General features: G+C 35.4%; 3 protein-coding genes across 3 annotated transcripts; 1 reads left to right on the forward strand and 2 right to left on the reverse strand.

Annotated features, from left to right (window-relative positions):
• Positions 1-1,208: 1,208 nt before the first annotated feature.
• On the forward strand, positions 1,209-3,121 carry LOC105160614 (NAD(P)-linked oxidoreductase superfamily protein). The gene is made up of 4 exons (XM_011078078.3): positions 1,209-1,382; positions 1,537-1,712; positions 1,941-2,184; positions 2,479-3,121. Exons 1-4 carry the CDS (start codon positions 1,260-1,262, stop codon positions 2,884-2,886), a joined length of 951 nt encoding a protein of 316 aa, XP_011076380.1. The 5' UTR covers positions 1,209-1,259; the 3' UTR covers positions 2,887-3,121.
• Positions 3,122-3,416: 295 nt separating this feature from the next.
• LOC105160615 (P-loop containing nucleoside triphosphate hydrolases superfamily protein) lies at positions 3,417-11,454 on the reverse strand. Its single transcript, XM_011078079.3, has 16 exons — positions 11,138-11,454; positions 10,909-10,992; positions 10,714-10,787; positions 10,576-10,609; positions 9,855-9,913; positions 9,530-9,644; positions 9,367-9,404; positions 8,830-8,927; positions 8,695-8,750; positions 8,104-8,368; positions 7,829-7,944; positions 7,384-7,437; positions 6,559-6,624; positions 5,880-5,954; positions 4,266-4,361; positions 3,417-3,783 (listed from the first exon to the last, which is right to left on the reverse strand). Exons 1-15 carry the CDS (start codon positions 11,288-11,290, stop codon positions 4,287-4,289), a joined length of 1,362 nt encoding a protein of 453 aa, XP_011076381.1. The 5' UTR covers positions 11,291-11,454; the 3' UTR covers positions 3,417-3,783; positions 4,266-4,286.
• Positions 11,455-12,309: 855 nt separating this feature from the next.
• LOC105160616 (F-box protein At5g51370) lies at positions 12,310-14,650 on the reverse strand. The gene is made up of 2 exons (XM_011078080.3): positions 13,115-14,650; positions 12,310-12,931 (listed from the first exon to the last, which is right to left on the reverse strand). The coding sequence occupies exons 1-2, from the start codon at positions 14,374-14,376 to the stop codon at positions 12,622-12,624; spliced, it is 1,572 nt and encodes a 523-aa protein (XP_011076382.1). The 5' UTR covers positions 14,377-14,650; the 3' UTR covers positions 12,310-12,621.
• Positions 14,651-15,562: the final 912 nt, after the last annotated feature.

The raw sequence follows: 15,562 nt of genomic DNA on the forward strand, positions 1-15,562 counted from the left end.
AAGGGGAAATCTTGCTTCAACAAAAAAAAAAAAAAAAGAAATAAGGGGAAATTGTACTTTAGTTCCGGACGATAGGGTATGTTGCACGTGTAGTATCATAATTTAGGGGCTTAGGACATCTAGTCCTATAGGATAAAGTTTATATTCTCTGTGACCAAATGTGCGATAACTTTTATCTTAGGTGACCCAATTTGGTACAATTTTAATTTTATGGGACAAAAAATATTACAATATTTTTCTATGGAACTCAATGTACTAAACCTACAAATTGTGGGTCAAAAAATACAAGACATTCTATGTGGGACTAAAAGTGCAATTTTTTCAATAAATAGTTACATCTATACCTCCTGATTTATGGTTTATTTATACAAGTTGCTGTTGCCTTTTGAAAAATTATATATATACTTATTAGAAACATCAGCATCATCTATACAATAAACTACTCTTTGAATTTTTAAAAATTACATATACGCCCTAAAAAAATATTAATGATATTGTACAAACTACATATTTTTCTACTGTAAAAGATAATTTATGTAATTATTAAAAAAAATATGAATAAATTATATAAATAGTTGATAAGTTAGAAATGTAAATATAAGTAGACCTCTATATCTCATCAAAGATAGGGTGCCACCGGCCTCCACAATTTCATCAACAATTCCCTATATTAATTAATTATATTCCCAAGTAATTAAAACTTCCAAAAAAAAACGACCTAATATTTATAATTTTATAAGTAAGTTGTAGCAACTGTTTATAATTTTTAATTTAAATCAATTTAATTTAGTTCCAAATAAAAATTGTAAAACAAAAATACCTTTTAAATTTATTTTCAATAATAAATTAATAATCACTGGTTTTGAGTATTCTTAAACATCCTTGAAGTAAGTGATCCAATGAAAAGATTATTGGATATGGAAGATCCCTTACACCTTGCCAGGTAGTTTATGATACTATTACAAAGGGACAAGAGCCATCACTTAAGACATATGAGGAAGATCCTCACCAGACTTTGCTCTATTACTTTATTATAATATTATTGTTTTTGACATCTTCCCTTAACTTCTTCAAAGATCATAAGCTAGTTTATAACATGGGTTTTGGTTGTTTCATTGTATTAATTATTAAAAAATGAGGAAAAGGGCGGTTTTAAGGTTGACTTTTGTGTAGGTTTCTACCTATATATAAGCCAAGTTTCAGACAAGGAATGCATTGTGGACAGAGATTGAGAGAAGAGAGAGAGATATTAAAAGAAAATGAGAAGCATCAATCAAGTGAGATTGAACAATGGCTTGACCATACCTGTAATTGGTATGGGCACCTACTCTTTTGAAAATGATAGGAAAACTACTGAGAATGCTGTCCAAATGGCCCTTAAGGTATCATCAGCATTCAACATTTTCACCTTCACTGTGTGTTCTTTCGGCGGTCGGACGTGTCTTTTATTGATCATTCATCATGTTGCAGAGAGCTGACAATTGTTTCTTGCATGAATGTGAACTTTGTTGAATTCTGTGTTGTGCTATCTTGCAGATGGGATACAACCACTTCGACACTGCGCAGGTGTATGGTTCCGAGCCCGCCTTAGGGAATGCGTTAAGGGAGGCCATCACTAATGGGACGACAGAAAGAGAAGCGGTATTCGTCACCTCGAAGTTGTGGGGAAGTCATCACCATGATCCTGTCTCAGCACTAAAGCGAACTCTAATGTAAGTATTCACATGCAATAATCTTACATACAATGTACTAAGTGTCGTTAATCAAATTAAAAACGTGCATGTCTGATGATCTGATCAGACTGTCGTCCCACACTGGCATCTAATGTACGGGTTCTTAGTCTCATCAAAACTGTCATTCGTGCATCGGACAAAAGGGTTTTTAGCATATTATATAGGTCCAAGTGATCTTGTTAGTTAATGCTGCTGTTATTATTACAGGAACCTCGGAATGGAGTATGTGGACATGTATTTGGTGCACTGGCCGGTGAGCCTGAAGCCATGGGTGTTCCATCCATTGCCGGAAGAAGACGATTTCGAGCAATTAGACATGGAGACAACATGGGCTGGAATGGAGAAATGCTTAGAGATGGGGTTGTGTAGGGGTATTGGAGTCAGCAATTTCTCTTGCAAGAAGATTGAGAGTTTGTTGGATTTTGCATCAGTTACTCCTGCTGTGAATCAGGTAACAATCTTTCTCTATTGCTTAAAAAAAAAAAAAAAAAAGATGAACTATTTCCTACATTTCTAACGAGTACAACCTAGAAACTATGATAAATCAAACTATCAATCCCACTCAAACAAATCAGTATGAAAATTTATGTTTTGACCACGATTGATTACATTGGTCCTGATTTAAGCTATGACAAAGGCATGTACCGTGATTCTCAATTGTAACTAACATTTTGGCTTCGCTTGCTAAAAAGAACAATAGTCAATAATCGTGATGTTTAGTAATCTTGAATGATGTTTGTGGCAGGTGGAAATGCACCCGATGTGGAGGCAAAGGAAGCTAAGGGATTATTGCAGGGATCACAAGATTCATGTAAGCGCCTACTCAGCTTTGGGGGGACCTGGAAACTTCTGGGGTTCAACAGCTGTGGTTGAAAGTCCAATCATACAGTCCATTGCTCTCAAACACAAAGCAACTCCAGCCCAGGTTGCATTAAGATGGGGATTGTCCAAGGGGGCAAGCGTGATCGTTAAGAGCTTCAATGAAGAGAGGTTGAAGGAGAACATGGGAGCACTTGATCTCAGACTGGAAGAAAACGACATAATTGAAATCGAGAAAATGGAGGAGAGGAAGATAATGAGGGGGGAATTCTATGTCAATCAAACAACAAGTCCTTACAAGACCATCCAAGAATTGTGGGATGATGAGATTTAGGGAAAATCCATCTTAAGACAAAATGTTCTTGCAATCGACATATGATTGTTCTCATGCGAATTCTGTAACTTTTCATGATTAATGGGATAACATGCTTGTAACATAATATGGGACTCTGGCATTTGGCCAAATTAAACATAGGGGATCCTCTGTGGTTCACCAAAATTTCACATAAAGTACCGTAAAAGATAGATTGAATCAAAGGAATAATTACACACCCTTTTTTTGAAGGTTACCTTAAGTATACATAGATTCTCTGTGATTGAAAAATCATCTGCTACATGTAAAGTTTGCTTCCATTTGACAAAATCATCTACTATCATTAAACTTTGTGGGATTCTATCATCAAATGTTCATTCCAATAGGAACTGGAATTTCCAGATATTGCAGAATTATGGAAGCAAATTACAAATAAGCCCCATATTATTCAAAAGGAGCCAGTGAGCCTGAAACTTCGAAAAAAATGTTACCTAATCAGCAATAACACAGTAGAAATAATCGAACCATATAAACACATAAGGCCCTGTAAATGGAACTCTTCTAAACAGTGTCTCATAATATTGGATGAAAACTGCAAATTTGAAATATTTTTGCTGGGGACAGTAATTTACAATGACATTCTCAGAATACAATTGCATTATACATAGCCATGACAAGATCCTTGGATGAATCACAGTAATTGCACAAGCTGAGACAGATGCAAATAGCAAAATTTACAATCCTCTCGGTTTCTGTCTTTGGTGGTGAATTGAGAGGCAATTCTAGTTAGTGTTATTAGCAACCTACTGAGATCTCCATCCTTGATTAGAACTTTTTCAGAAATTCATATCTGGCAGCTCACTTGAGTAGAAGCACCATTACCCTGTTTCTTTCCTGAAAAGAATTCCAGTGCTAGCCCTGCAAGTGTAAAAAAAGAAAACAATCAATCCCGACTCAAATCGCTGCCCAACTAGTCCAGATAAAAGATAAACAAGACCCCAGTTGCAATCTCCCATGTTCTACGGCAAAGAATCATTACTTTGAATACTCAAGAGCAGATTGACCAATTGGCAACTCCAAGTTAGCACAAATTATTTAGGGTCAAATGGATATCATGCTTCAGGCAGTCTAGAAAGGACCTGATGAGTTCTCAAGTTTGGGCTAATCAATGTTTTACCATCATATTGGATGGCCCCTTTGATTTTATTAAAGGTAGTTAAATCGAAAATTAGCTATACAATTCTGATTGAACATGTCTTCTCAAATTCAGCTATATGTACTAGCACACTGTCAACTCTCCGTGTTCAATCATATCGATACCATCAGATAGATGCGTGTCATGATGTAAGGGAGGAAACCAAATTTTGTAAAGCAAGTTAACTGTCGTGAAAAAGAAGTACCTCAAATTCACCAAGGTTTGATCATTTATTGACCTGGTTTCTCACTGTTTCAACACCACTCCCAGGGGAAACAGGTGATGTACCCTGCTCAATGCGCTGGTTATAGAAGAACAAAGTCATTCAGAATAACATCACAGGTGAAAGATGACGCTTCAAGATGTTTGTTCATGCCGACTAAGAAAGAACAGTAAAATCAGAGAAATGTAATTATTTAACTAGTAAATACCAAACATGAAATGTTAACAACCCTTTCTCCTTATTCCCACCTTGTGAAGCAGGCAACAAAATTTCCAGTATTCAGTAGTAAAGGGAGTGTTTGCGAAAACTTTTGCTTAGAAGTGATTTCGTAGAAAAAGTTGGAAGTTGTAGTATAATTAAAAGTGGGTACTGTTTGTAAAAAAAGTGAAAATCAGATAAAAGCTAAATTGAGTAAGTTTTTTGTGAAAAAAAATCACTTCTAAAGTAAGCTTAAAAAAACATTTTGTCCCAATGCGTTGGGTAAATACTGTGTTTGCTTAATATTTGCACTTGTCTTTTGTTATAATAAATTATTTTTTGTCAAAAAAATAATATTTATTTCAATTAGTATATTTCATTAGTTTATAAATATTTGTCATTTATATTCTTAAAATATTAAATACTAATAGAAAAACTGAATGTTTAATTCAATAATGCTCCAACTAAGTAATATAATCGTTGATTCAGGCACAATAAATAAATTTGCATGAGTGCCAGAGAAAAATATTTTTTTATCAATTAATCATAGAAATTTAATTAATATTTTTATATGATATATGAATAATATCAGATAATGTAGCAAATAAATATAAAAAATTTTCTAAAATATTAAATATGTGAAAAGCATACATTTTATTAGTGTTAAGTTATTCAAATTATTTGAAAACTCTAATATCAATTTTAGATGTGCTATTTTTAAAATTAATAAAAAAGGGTAAATTTTAAATGAATTTATTATAATGAGGGTAAAGTAGTCCAAAAAGATGTTGAATTTATTTACGGAAACCCAAGGTGCTTCAGCTTTTGGCTTAAAAGTGCTTCTTTTAGAAATTTCCGATGTAGAAGTTGGCAACCCAAACACCTCAAAAATGCTTTTTCGAAGGCACAACGTGAAAAGTGCTTCTCAAAAGTTCTAGCAAACACTCCCTTCCAGCAATGCAATGCTACAGGATTTTTCTTTGTTCATGCTCTTCAACAATATTCTACATCTCCTAATTGTTTTCTTGTGAGAGTTCATAGATTTGCTTTTAACATTAGCTCTCAAATATTGTTGAATTAAGGGTGCTTCAGCACCAGCTTTGCTATATATTGGCCCTTAAGTTTCATTTACAATGTTATTGTTAGTTCAATTTAGTCAAATAGCCTCACAACTCATTATTTAACATAATCCTGTTCAACGATGAATTCCTGTGGTGTAGAAGGCGCGGAGATTTTCTAATCTCTTCCCTGATGAAATGTTTAAATGAAATAATTATGTAACCAAATTCTAGAAGAATTTTGTAATAAAACACTATAGGAAGGGCAAACTGTAATGTTTATCTGATAAAACAGAGAGCTTGTTGGGCCTTAGACAAAGGTATGGAAAATATCAATTACCTGAAGAAGATAATTATGCAGCCAATCCAAGGTTTGGGGGAAAGTTGTAGCTGATACGTTGGCAACTGCATATCCCTGCTCAAACAGTGAGAAATCCATGAGCATATGAGATACAATGCATGTGGCTCATCAAATAATTCCAAGTGTCTTAATCGCAAATCTTGAAGCTTATTCAGAAATTCTTGACTTCCAGAAAATATTGCCAAATAGTCACCTTCAACTTCCTCCTCTAATCACCTTAATCCACCTATCTACCCACCCTTTAAAACAAGAAAAGTTTTTTCTTCCCAGCCTTTTCTTTCAGGTGGTGATACAGAAGCAAAGTTTTACATCCATCAAAAAGAGAGAGGAGAAAGAGATTAACATCATAAATATAGCAGCACTGATAAGTTCAGTGTAATAATAAGATAAGAAAGAGAGATGGGCAAAAGTGTGAACTTGTGCTTCACTGTTTGTAATATTTTCTGAAATATTTTCCATCTAATGGGAAGAAGAAAGGATGGTTACTTGGACATTAAAATATAAATACACAATCGCTGAATTGTAAGGGTGGCCTTAGTATGTGAACTGCAGGATAACACCTGAATGCCCCTAGTAAACCCCATTCAGTGAAGAGTAACTCAATAAGATGTGAACTTCTGTTCAGCATTTATTACTTGAACGGTTTCAAATACTGTACCTGTGACTTAAATGAACAGAGATAGTCCTGGATTGTTTTCAAGTTGCCAATTAACTTCTCCCTGTCCTGGAAAATGTACTATGTTTGTCAAAGATCTGGTTGATGCACAGACAACAGGAACATAAATCTTATCCAAAGTAGTCAAATAATGAATAAAATAATAAAACCCATATGTTCATATGTAGAATTTAAAACTCTGACATTCCAGAGTCATATTATACTTGAAGTAAACCCAATGGCACAAATGATATGTATTCAGAGACTAAAACATAAGCTAGTAATTGAAGTGGGGGAGCCTGAGGTCATAAAATCGATGCATTGGAGACATTGGTACCTATTTACACCGGTGTGGGATTCAAGTCTTTTACCAAAATATTAGGGTTACAACAATTGATTACCACTTGAATCTACATCTGCAACTAAAAAGAAGTAGCATAACAAGTGTGTCTAAGTCCTGTTTTTCCTAGAACAAAAATAGCTATACACCAAATAAAATCTTGAACAGTGAATAAATCAGGCTCATTCATTTTGGTGGTCCAATTGATTCAAAAGGTAGATTATTGACTTCAGAATGTAATGGTACAGATCAAATAAAGACAGCACCTAATACTGGTCTGAATCAGGATGTATGTTGAGATAGTTCAGCTCAAGACATGATAATTTGAAATATCCGATTCAGGGGCCACTAATAAGATTGCTCATTGCTTACATATTTAACTGAAAAAAAGAAAAAACGCAGGCACTTATTCTAAAACAATTGAGCAGTTCTCTCTTGAAGTTTGCAAAAGGACCAAAATGGCATGCTGTGTAAGTTCTCAGTATAACCTGTATTGGGTACTTTTCGTTGCTTCGACTAGATAACCACTCCTCTAGCAAAGCCTGTGAGCAATAGATATGCTTCAGAATGTCATAAAGAGAAGTAAGGTGAGAGAATAATAGCGAAGTTCCAGAACTCATTAACCATCATGATCTACAATTTGGATTGTTTGAACAAAATTGCATAACCTGACCAGTGGACCAGACGTCACACCTGCTAAGTCCGTAATAGGTACCAGAATTATGTTCTCTTTCGAACCCCTCCATCAATCAATTTTATATCCAAATTTTAAAATCTCAATTGTTGTTATTTAGCCATCCCTACATTATTAGACATGCTACATGGGTTCCATCAGATCCTCAGATCATGTTAGGAAGATGTAGGTTTTCAGCCATAGAGACTTAGGCTTTTCACTTTGGTCATAAGGAAACCAAGCAACAATTTTCAATGCACCTTATGATCAAATTGGGACATCTTTAGGATTATAGGAACAATAACAGGTTCAGGACCAGATTTCTCTTTCTTGACTTTACGAGTCTCAACCATGTCAGCATCTTTTACTATTTCACCTGTCAGCAAAGTTAGAATGTTGAAGTTAGAGCTGAACTGTAAACCTTTGGCCAAAGAAAAATACAGATATGAAAAACTTCGACAGGGAAGTACAGTATGCAAGGTCCAATCTAAACTTTGAAGATGTACACCAGCACAAGAAAGAATGGGAATTTCACCTTTACAAACAGATTTGCCACCACCTATTTCCATAGATTTTAGAGCACCTGAAACCGTATCAGCACCAGATATTGTTTCCGCTGACCTAGCACTCTGATTGCAGAAATTGCCACTGTCTTGCTTACCACATGGTGCGGCAGAATTCTCAGCTGAGCTCCCATTTTTATTTTTTTCCAAGCACTTCTCTCCATCTTTTGCTGGCAAGGTGGATGATGATTTATTTTCATCATCCATTAAGTATATACTAGGATCCAAATGTATTCCCTGTAATTGTTACAAAAAAACCAACATATAACGTTGCTTCGAGGTGTCCTCTATGAATTTTGGACACAATACTAAAAGCCATTGCACGCTTTCCTTTCTTTCTCGTTTTTGCTTTCCTCAGAAAGTATATGCATAGAATCCTCCAGATAGAAAGAGCAAAAGGTGCTGTTCTTTTAATTACACTGTTTCCAACAGTCTCGCATAATTAAGAGTAAATTGTCAATGATGCAGTATGCAATACAGAAAGAAAAGACATGCGCAAAAAGGCAACTATTACCAGGATGTAAACAGAGACGTACAGTGCAGTTTAGCAGGATAGAACTTACCTCAATTATAATTGGCTTTCCGTCCTTCATTGCCTTTTTCAAGTCACCACCCAGACCTATTAGGAATTCAAACCAATGATACAAACCACAGTTCCTGAGATGCTACAAAGTGAAATGGTGGAGCAATAACAATACCTTTACGGACAATCCGGCATTCTCTACAAAATTCGGTTATAAGCTCCTCAGGGGAACTGAAATCTCGTGCCCATACAGGGGAAGATTTTAATGGTGCACTGAGATGAAAGCATATGCAAATCAATAATTTAGCACTATGCAGCACAGAACAAGATTTCTCCACTATTGAATAGTTATGACAAAATATTCAAGTGTGAACAAAGACGCAACTTGTCAATTATACATGTAAAAGTTATCAATTTCAAATTTTCAATTAATATGCTAAAGAATGCATGGATCTCACACCACCATATAAGATTAAACTGAAAAGACTTAAACATCTCAAATGGATATTGCTATCTTCTTCAAAGGAAAACTTTTAACTGTACAATCCGTACAGAAAATGAAACTGATTAACCGGGAGCATGAGCACACATATATTTAAGGCAGAAGAAGTTGGATGCAAATTCATTGATTCTGTCACACAGCAATCCGAGTTTTAACAAAATTTGCAGAAGAAGTGTTAAAAGAAAATGAATGGGCTAAAAAGCTACATACTCTGTTGCCGTGCGTAGTAATTCATACACCATATCCGTCTGTACCATTAAGAAAATGCACAGAAGTAAGTGCAAGACTGAAATAAATCAATAGCATGAAAGTGTTGGTGGCAGCTCTTGGAGAGACATAAGAGCAAACTTTACAATAAATAAAAGAGGCGTACCTGCAAAACATTTGGCAAGTTTAGTCTTTGTGCAAGTTGAGTAGCGATAGTAGACTTCCCAACACATGCAGTACCACATACAAGAATAACCAAAGGTACCCTTTGATGGTGAAATCTAAAGATTAAAAGAAAAGTAAGGTGTAAGGTCAAAGGGGGAAGAATTGGCAGTATACACAGCAGCAGATTCAACACTTCATCTCTTCTTCCCATCTATAGAACGAGAAACTATAATTTTATTGCATAAATGACACAAAAGGACGCAAACTTTTAAAAATATCAGATTGAAAATGAACAAACATAAAATGAAAAGGAAAAAATAACTGACCTTGTCATCATCTTATATCTGTTTATATACTCATCCCCATAACCTCGCCGTTCCATGAGCTGCAGGCCATGATAAAAGAATTATGGAACCTCATTTGCCAAAAGTTCAAAGCTTCTCATTTATAAAAAGATTATAAAAACACCGAAACAAAAGGGCTAAAAAGCATAGGATAGAAGAATAAATGGTGAAGAGTCTACAAAATTTTCTATTTGGAGGTGGTATTTTCCTTAATGATTCATTAGAAATGTAATGATGTCCAGACCAGTATACTCATGCTTTTTGTCATAAAGAAAAAAAGAAGTTCACCAATAAAGATAGTGTACAATCAAGCACAACTAATATGCACAAAATACAATATTACCAGCATGACAACATGTGCCAATGGTTGACTTATAAAACACTATAGATCACAGTGATTCAAGAAAGAATTTAGGATGACAGTCTAAGAGCATTATTTCCAGACATCAAAGTCATTTGACCTCAGCAATGTGTCAATAAGGTAATATAGAATATCGATCAAGATTCAACATCACCTCTGAGACAATATTGCTACCAAAGCATGCAACATGTAAATACACATGCACTATCCCGATTAGTGCACACAATTAAAAGAACTTTTTACACAATTCACAAGAAATACTATGGCACTTTGTCGGAATTTGACAGGCACTGATGTAAAGGGCCAAAAATGCCAAACGTAAAGAACAGCAAGGCAACACACCTTAAATAAGTTAGCTTCAAGGTCGGATTGCGAGCTGCAAAATGATAAACTTAGAAGTTAAAGATTAGAGGGAAAAGAAAAACAACAACTTCCCAACAAGATTGGCTAAACAAGTAGATTCAATATGCCAGGACGTACACGTCCAGAAGGCTGTTATCTATAAGCAGCTTTTTAAGTTCAAGGGCGATCTTAATAGCCACGTGATTGGGAATCTGATTTAGGAGGAGAGAGAATAACATAATCAGAACCCACAGGAAAAAAAAAACCCACTTAATTTCATAGATTTGGGAACATAACACAAAACACTGATGAAAAATACAAAAATATTTTCACCTTGGTGACAGTCAACATTCTGCTTAGCAAAAATCGGGAAAGCACGTAATAATGATCGGCATTCTCACCCAACCAAACCTTCACCTGAAACAAAAATTAAAAATATCAAAATAAAAATAAAAACAAATAGAGCCCATTAACATTTACCGAAAAAAGATTCATTCTTGAAGAGAAGTTGGGATTCCATTTATGGAATAAGCGCTAAAAGATTTAGAAAAGAAATTAAAACCTTAACAAAATCATATCTGGAAGATGTATTGCGAGTGGAGAAGGGGAGAGCGAATCTGGGCTCCAAATTTCGATGATCATAATCTAATCCTCCTTCTTCTTCTTGGTCTTGGGCAGGGTAACTTTCTATCGCCACTCCTTTCCCCTTCATCATTTATCTATATTCAGCTCCGGCTTCTTCCTCCGTCTTCTCTCTTTGAGGACTTAAAACAAACAGGTGATGTGCAAGCAATAGTGAATCCTAGAGTATCACCATGTGTACACTTTCTTCCGCCTCCGTGCCGTGGTGGGGTTGGGGAATAAAACTAATGGGTTCCTTCTAGAAAAAGAATAAAAGAATAATAATATTTCTTTTTTATGATCAGAAAAACGTTTAGACTAATATAAAAAAAACGTGTTATTAAAGTTGGTTTGAAAGGAATAATAATTTTAAAAAAATAAATAAATAATTTGGGACATACTCCATCCCAAGAAGATGTCTTAAATAAATTAAATTATTTTAATATATCTAATTTAATTGACAGATTATTAAGTCGCATTCGATTATTGTCATATTAGTTTTTCATTAATTATTTATATATGATCTTGATAATTTGCTTTATAATTAATTGTCTATCATTTAAATTTGCTAATTTTTTAAATTTATGATATAAATGTAATCGATTTGTTAAAAATAATTATGGGCCTAATTTATTTTATTGGATCACTAATTAAATTGCGAATGAATGAGGTGTAATAACAAAATTTTCGCTATCAACAAAAGCTAAAGGAGGATCGTACAATTTTGATAATCCTGTGAAATTGCTGAATCAAGAAATGAGAATTAGAGGAGTAAACAAAATTGTATTTCTCATATTAACCATCACAAATACATCATCTCAACGTATAAATACCCCATATGTTGAGCGTAAAGGGCCAACTTGGAGATGAGCACTAAGCATACTTGTAATCTAGATGATTGTTCGGAGAGTGTTTAGATTGTTTCCTAATTGAATCCAATTAACATTTTCCTTTGAACCCATTTCTGTGACAAGAAAAGGGAACAACGATGTTATTACACGTAGTGTGTCTATATATCATCAATTTAGAATACAAGATTTGGACTGAAAGTTGTCAAGAAACTGTTCATCGTAACAGGGAGAAGGTCGAAATTCAGAGGAAAACTAGGCTATGTTAATAAGTAATGATAATATTTCATACGTCATTGGACTAGAAGATCTATGGGATGTAACATAACAAGTGGTGCATCAATGCATCAATGTGCAATTGTGCACTATTGCCTGAAACTGGCAGCAGAGAAACAGTAAAGAAAACTGAAAGGGGCTTAAAATGCCATCCCAACCCCTTACAACATATACAATAATACTATCATCTGTGGTATAATGATGAATCATCCTTTCAAGGGTTGTGATAATTTCTGTCAAAATTATCGAGCAAAAAAATGGAGCTGAGGAATTGTAAATCCACCGGTGTTTATGTATAGATTCAAGAATCTGAAGTTCTATGCATTGGCAAAGATTTCCAGTCGCAAGATTTCTTGAAGAACTTACTGCCCCTCTTTCCCATGCCGGTTCCTTCAAGATTAGACGAAAGCTGAGATTTTGAATCTGGTTTCCATTTCAAATCTTTAAGAGCAGAAAACACAGTAGAAACAATGGGATTGAGTTCACTATCCTTTATGTTGTTGCATGACTTCACTTCGAGGCTCTGGAGTTCATACCAGGAAATGATTACCGACTCTAGACCGTGTGTTGTTAGCAGTGAGCACCCTTCTAAAGACAGAAATCTTACTCTCCTGCAGGGAATTGCCATGGAACATAATTTCTAAGTAGTAAAACAAGCTGATTTGAACTATCTCAAGAATTGCAATCTCATGAACACTTTTTGAATAATCAAGCATGAACGAAGAAGTAAATGAGCGTACCAACAACTCAACAGCATTGCAAAAAGTAAAGAGAAGGGCAAGAGAATCGAGTACCTCAAAGCGCTTGAAGTGCTGAACATATCATCATTCAGCCCCCAACAATTCCGTACAAATAATTTCCTTGTGTTATGGCAGACCAGAAACAACGCCCTCAAACTCCTCTTATCCCTTAATTGACACTTCTCCAAATGAAGCCTTTCAACTGCTGGACAAGACCCCAACTGCTCGTCAAGCTCAGCACTACCATCGATCCTCTTACACGAAATGAACCTCAATGTTCTCAAGTTTCCAAAGAACGAAAGAGCCGACAACCATTCATCCTCCATATTATGATTTCTCAGAGTCAATTCTTCAAGCATTTGGCAGCACTGGCCGATGGCTTTAATCCCCTCATAACTCCCCTTACATCCACTCAGTTCAAGCTTCACTAATCTCTTACACCCTTGTGCTAAAATAGTCAATCCAACATCTGAAACCAATGAGCCATAAAACCCATCCACAATTCCACTCAATCTCAACACCTGTAGATTCTGACAAGCAGCAATCCCACGCAGAACCCGATCATTGCACATAAGCAAATCCAGTTCTTGCAATGTGGGACACTCCTCGGACAAACTCAAGAGCCCCATCTCACTGCAATTAACCACCACTAGTTTCCGCAAATTCGGACACCCACTGGCCAAAACCCTCAAACCTCTATCAACTTCATCAGCATTCAACACAAGATTTTCATCAAAAAACCTATCTTTCCCCTCAACATCAGACCCAAGATGAAAAGACAAACTCTTATGAGTGCAGAAGATACCAGAATTCCGAGAGGAAACCAAACACCCATTAACCAAATCAACATGAACAAGATTAGGGAACCTCAGAAACACTCGACCCGTTACCAGAAACTCCCAATCAAGAAGCGTTACTGATCTCACCAGCCTGCCCTGCAGATTCAGCCACCTCTTGGAAACAAGAAAATTTGCAGTTCTCTGAGACTTGGGGAGTTTCGAGAGAATCTTGAGCAAGATTTCATCAGAGAGAAGTGAAGTTTTATCAGAAACAAGATTTGTGAGCGTGAAATCTTGGTTCTTGTTGGTGGGAGCAGATAGAGGTGTCCGTTGTGTTTGGTTGAGAGAATGGAGGCGCATTGTGAAGAGAACATTGTTGAGAACATTGTTGGTCTTCAACCAGTTGGAGTTTTGGTTTTCTTTATCAGATGAATGTCCTGATTTTCTGCACTTCCATTCCATTTCTTCTCCTTGTACTTGTTCTTTTTCAGCTCCAACAATATGAGAAGTCACTGTTTCTGCTCTCATTCTGAACATTTCATCTCACTCTGTAATCAAAGTTTCTTTTTTCTGGCATTTCTCAGACAATAGATTCAAGAATCAAGAACTTTCACTTACTTTTTCTGGAATGAAGCTTCTTCACTCAGCTCCAACTTGAGAATTCTCACTTTCATCTTCCAGTTCTGTTCGGTGTTTACGTTGTTTCAAGAATTCAAGTTGGATTTGAAGCTTTGGTCCTGTTCCAACGGACATATAGGAATGTGGGGTCCATGAGAATTGTATTAAATCTGTTCACTTTTGCATATCTTGCTGCAATGCTGCTTAGATTTTGAATTGCGCACTACTGATGCAGTAGCTGGGCTTTTTTGCAATTACCAAAATTTTTTGGGCAAGCGGGACAATTGCATAAAATCCTCTCTCGTGTTTTCATTTTTCTAAAAAAATAACACTATGGTAATTAAAATGGCTAAAATCCCCGTATTTTTAGAAATGTTGTTCACTCGCCCTCTTTATTAACTATTGCTGACACCATTAAAATTTATATTCAAATGATTGTTTTACTCTTATTTGCTATATGTTTTATTTTTTTGACAATCACTGAATCTCTTTTGATATATTATAGCTGTTATATTTTAATTACTTCTTCAAAATGTTGGATCTTACTCTTTAAAATGAACTATCTCAATTTTAAATATTTTAAAATTATACAGAAATTAATTTATAAATATCAATATATTAAAATTAAGATACACAAATTTCTATATGAAAAATAAGTAAATATACAATAATATTTATACAATTTTTCGAATAGAGGCATCGCAGTCGCCTCATGTCCAGGGTGAGGGCAGGGGCGACAGTCATCGTCCCTTGTTCTTGGGCAAGGTCGATGACCACCCACAAGAGGTAAGGTGGCGAATGGGGGCCGATGTGGAAATGACCAATGGGGTAGCTTGGGAAAGTGGGGAGGTGCCCGGGGGGGGGGGGAGTGGAGGAAATATACTACATTGGGGACTTGGTCTTGGGGGGTCATTCCTATTTCCAAGGAGTTTCTATTTCTTTGTATTTTGAAACATAATTAGGATTACTTATATGATATATTGATATTGAAAACACCTTTCGACAAAAACTTCTCAAAGGGAAAATTCCCATGTGCATGAAGAATGATTTATATGTGAAAATTGTATACTTTCAATGGCAAAATGCAGCAAAAAAAAAAGTAGTA

The sequence above is a fragment of the Sesamum indicum genome, linkage group LG4 (genome assembly GCF_026168435.1).
Source record: "Sesamum indicum cultivar Baizhima isolate 11 linkage group LG4, ASM2616843v1, whole genome shotgun sequence".
Lineage (NCBI taxonomy): Eukaryota > Viridiplantae > Streptophyta > Magnoliopsida > Lamiales > Pedaliaceae > Sesamum > Sesamum indicum.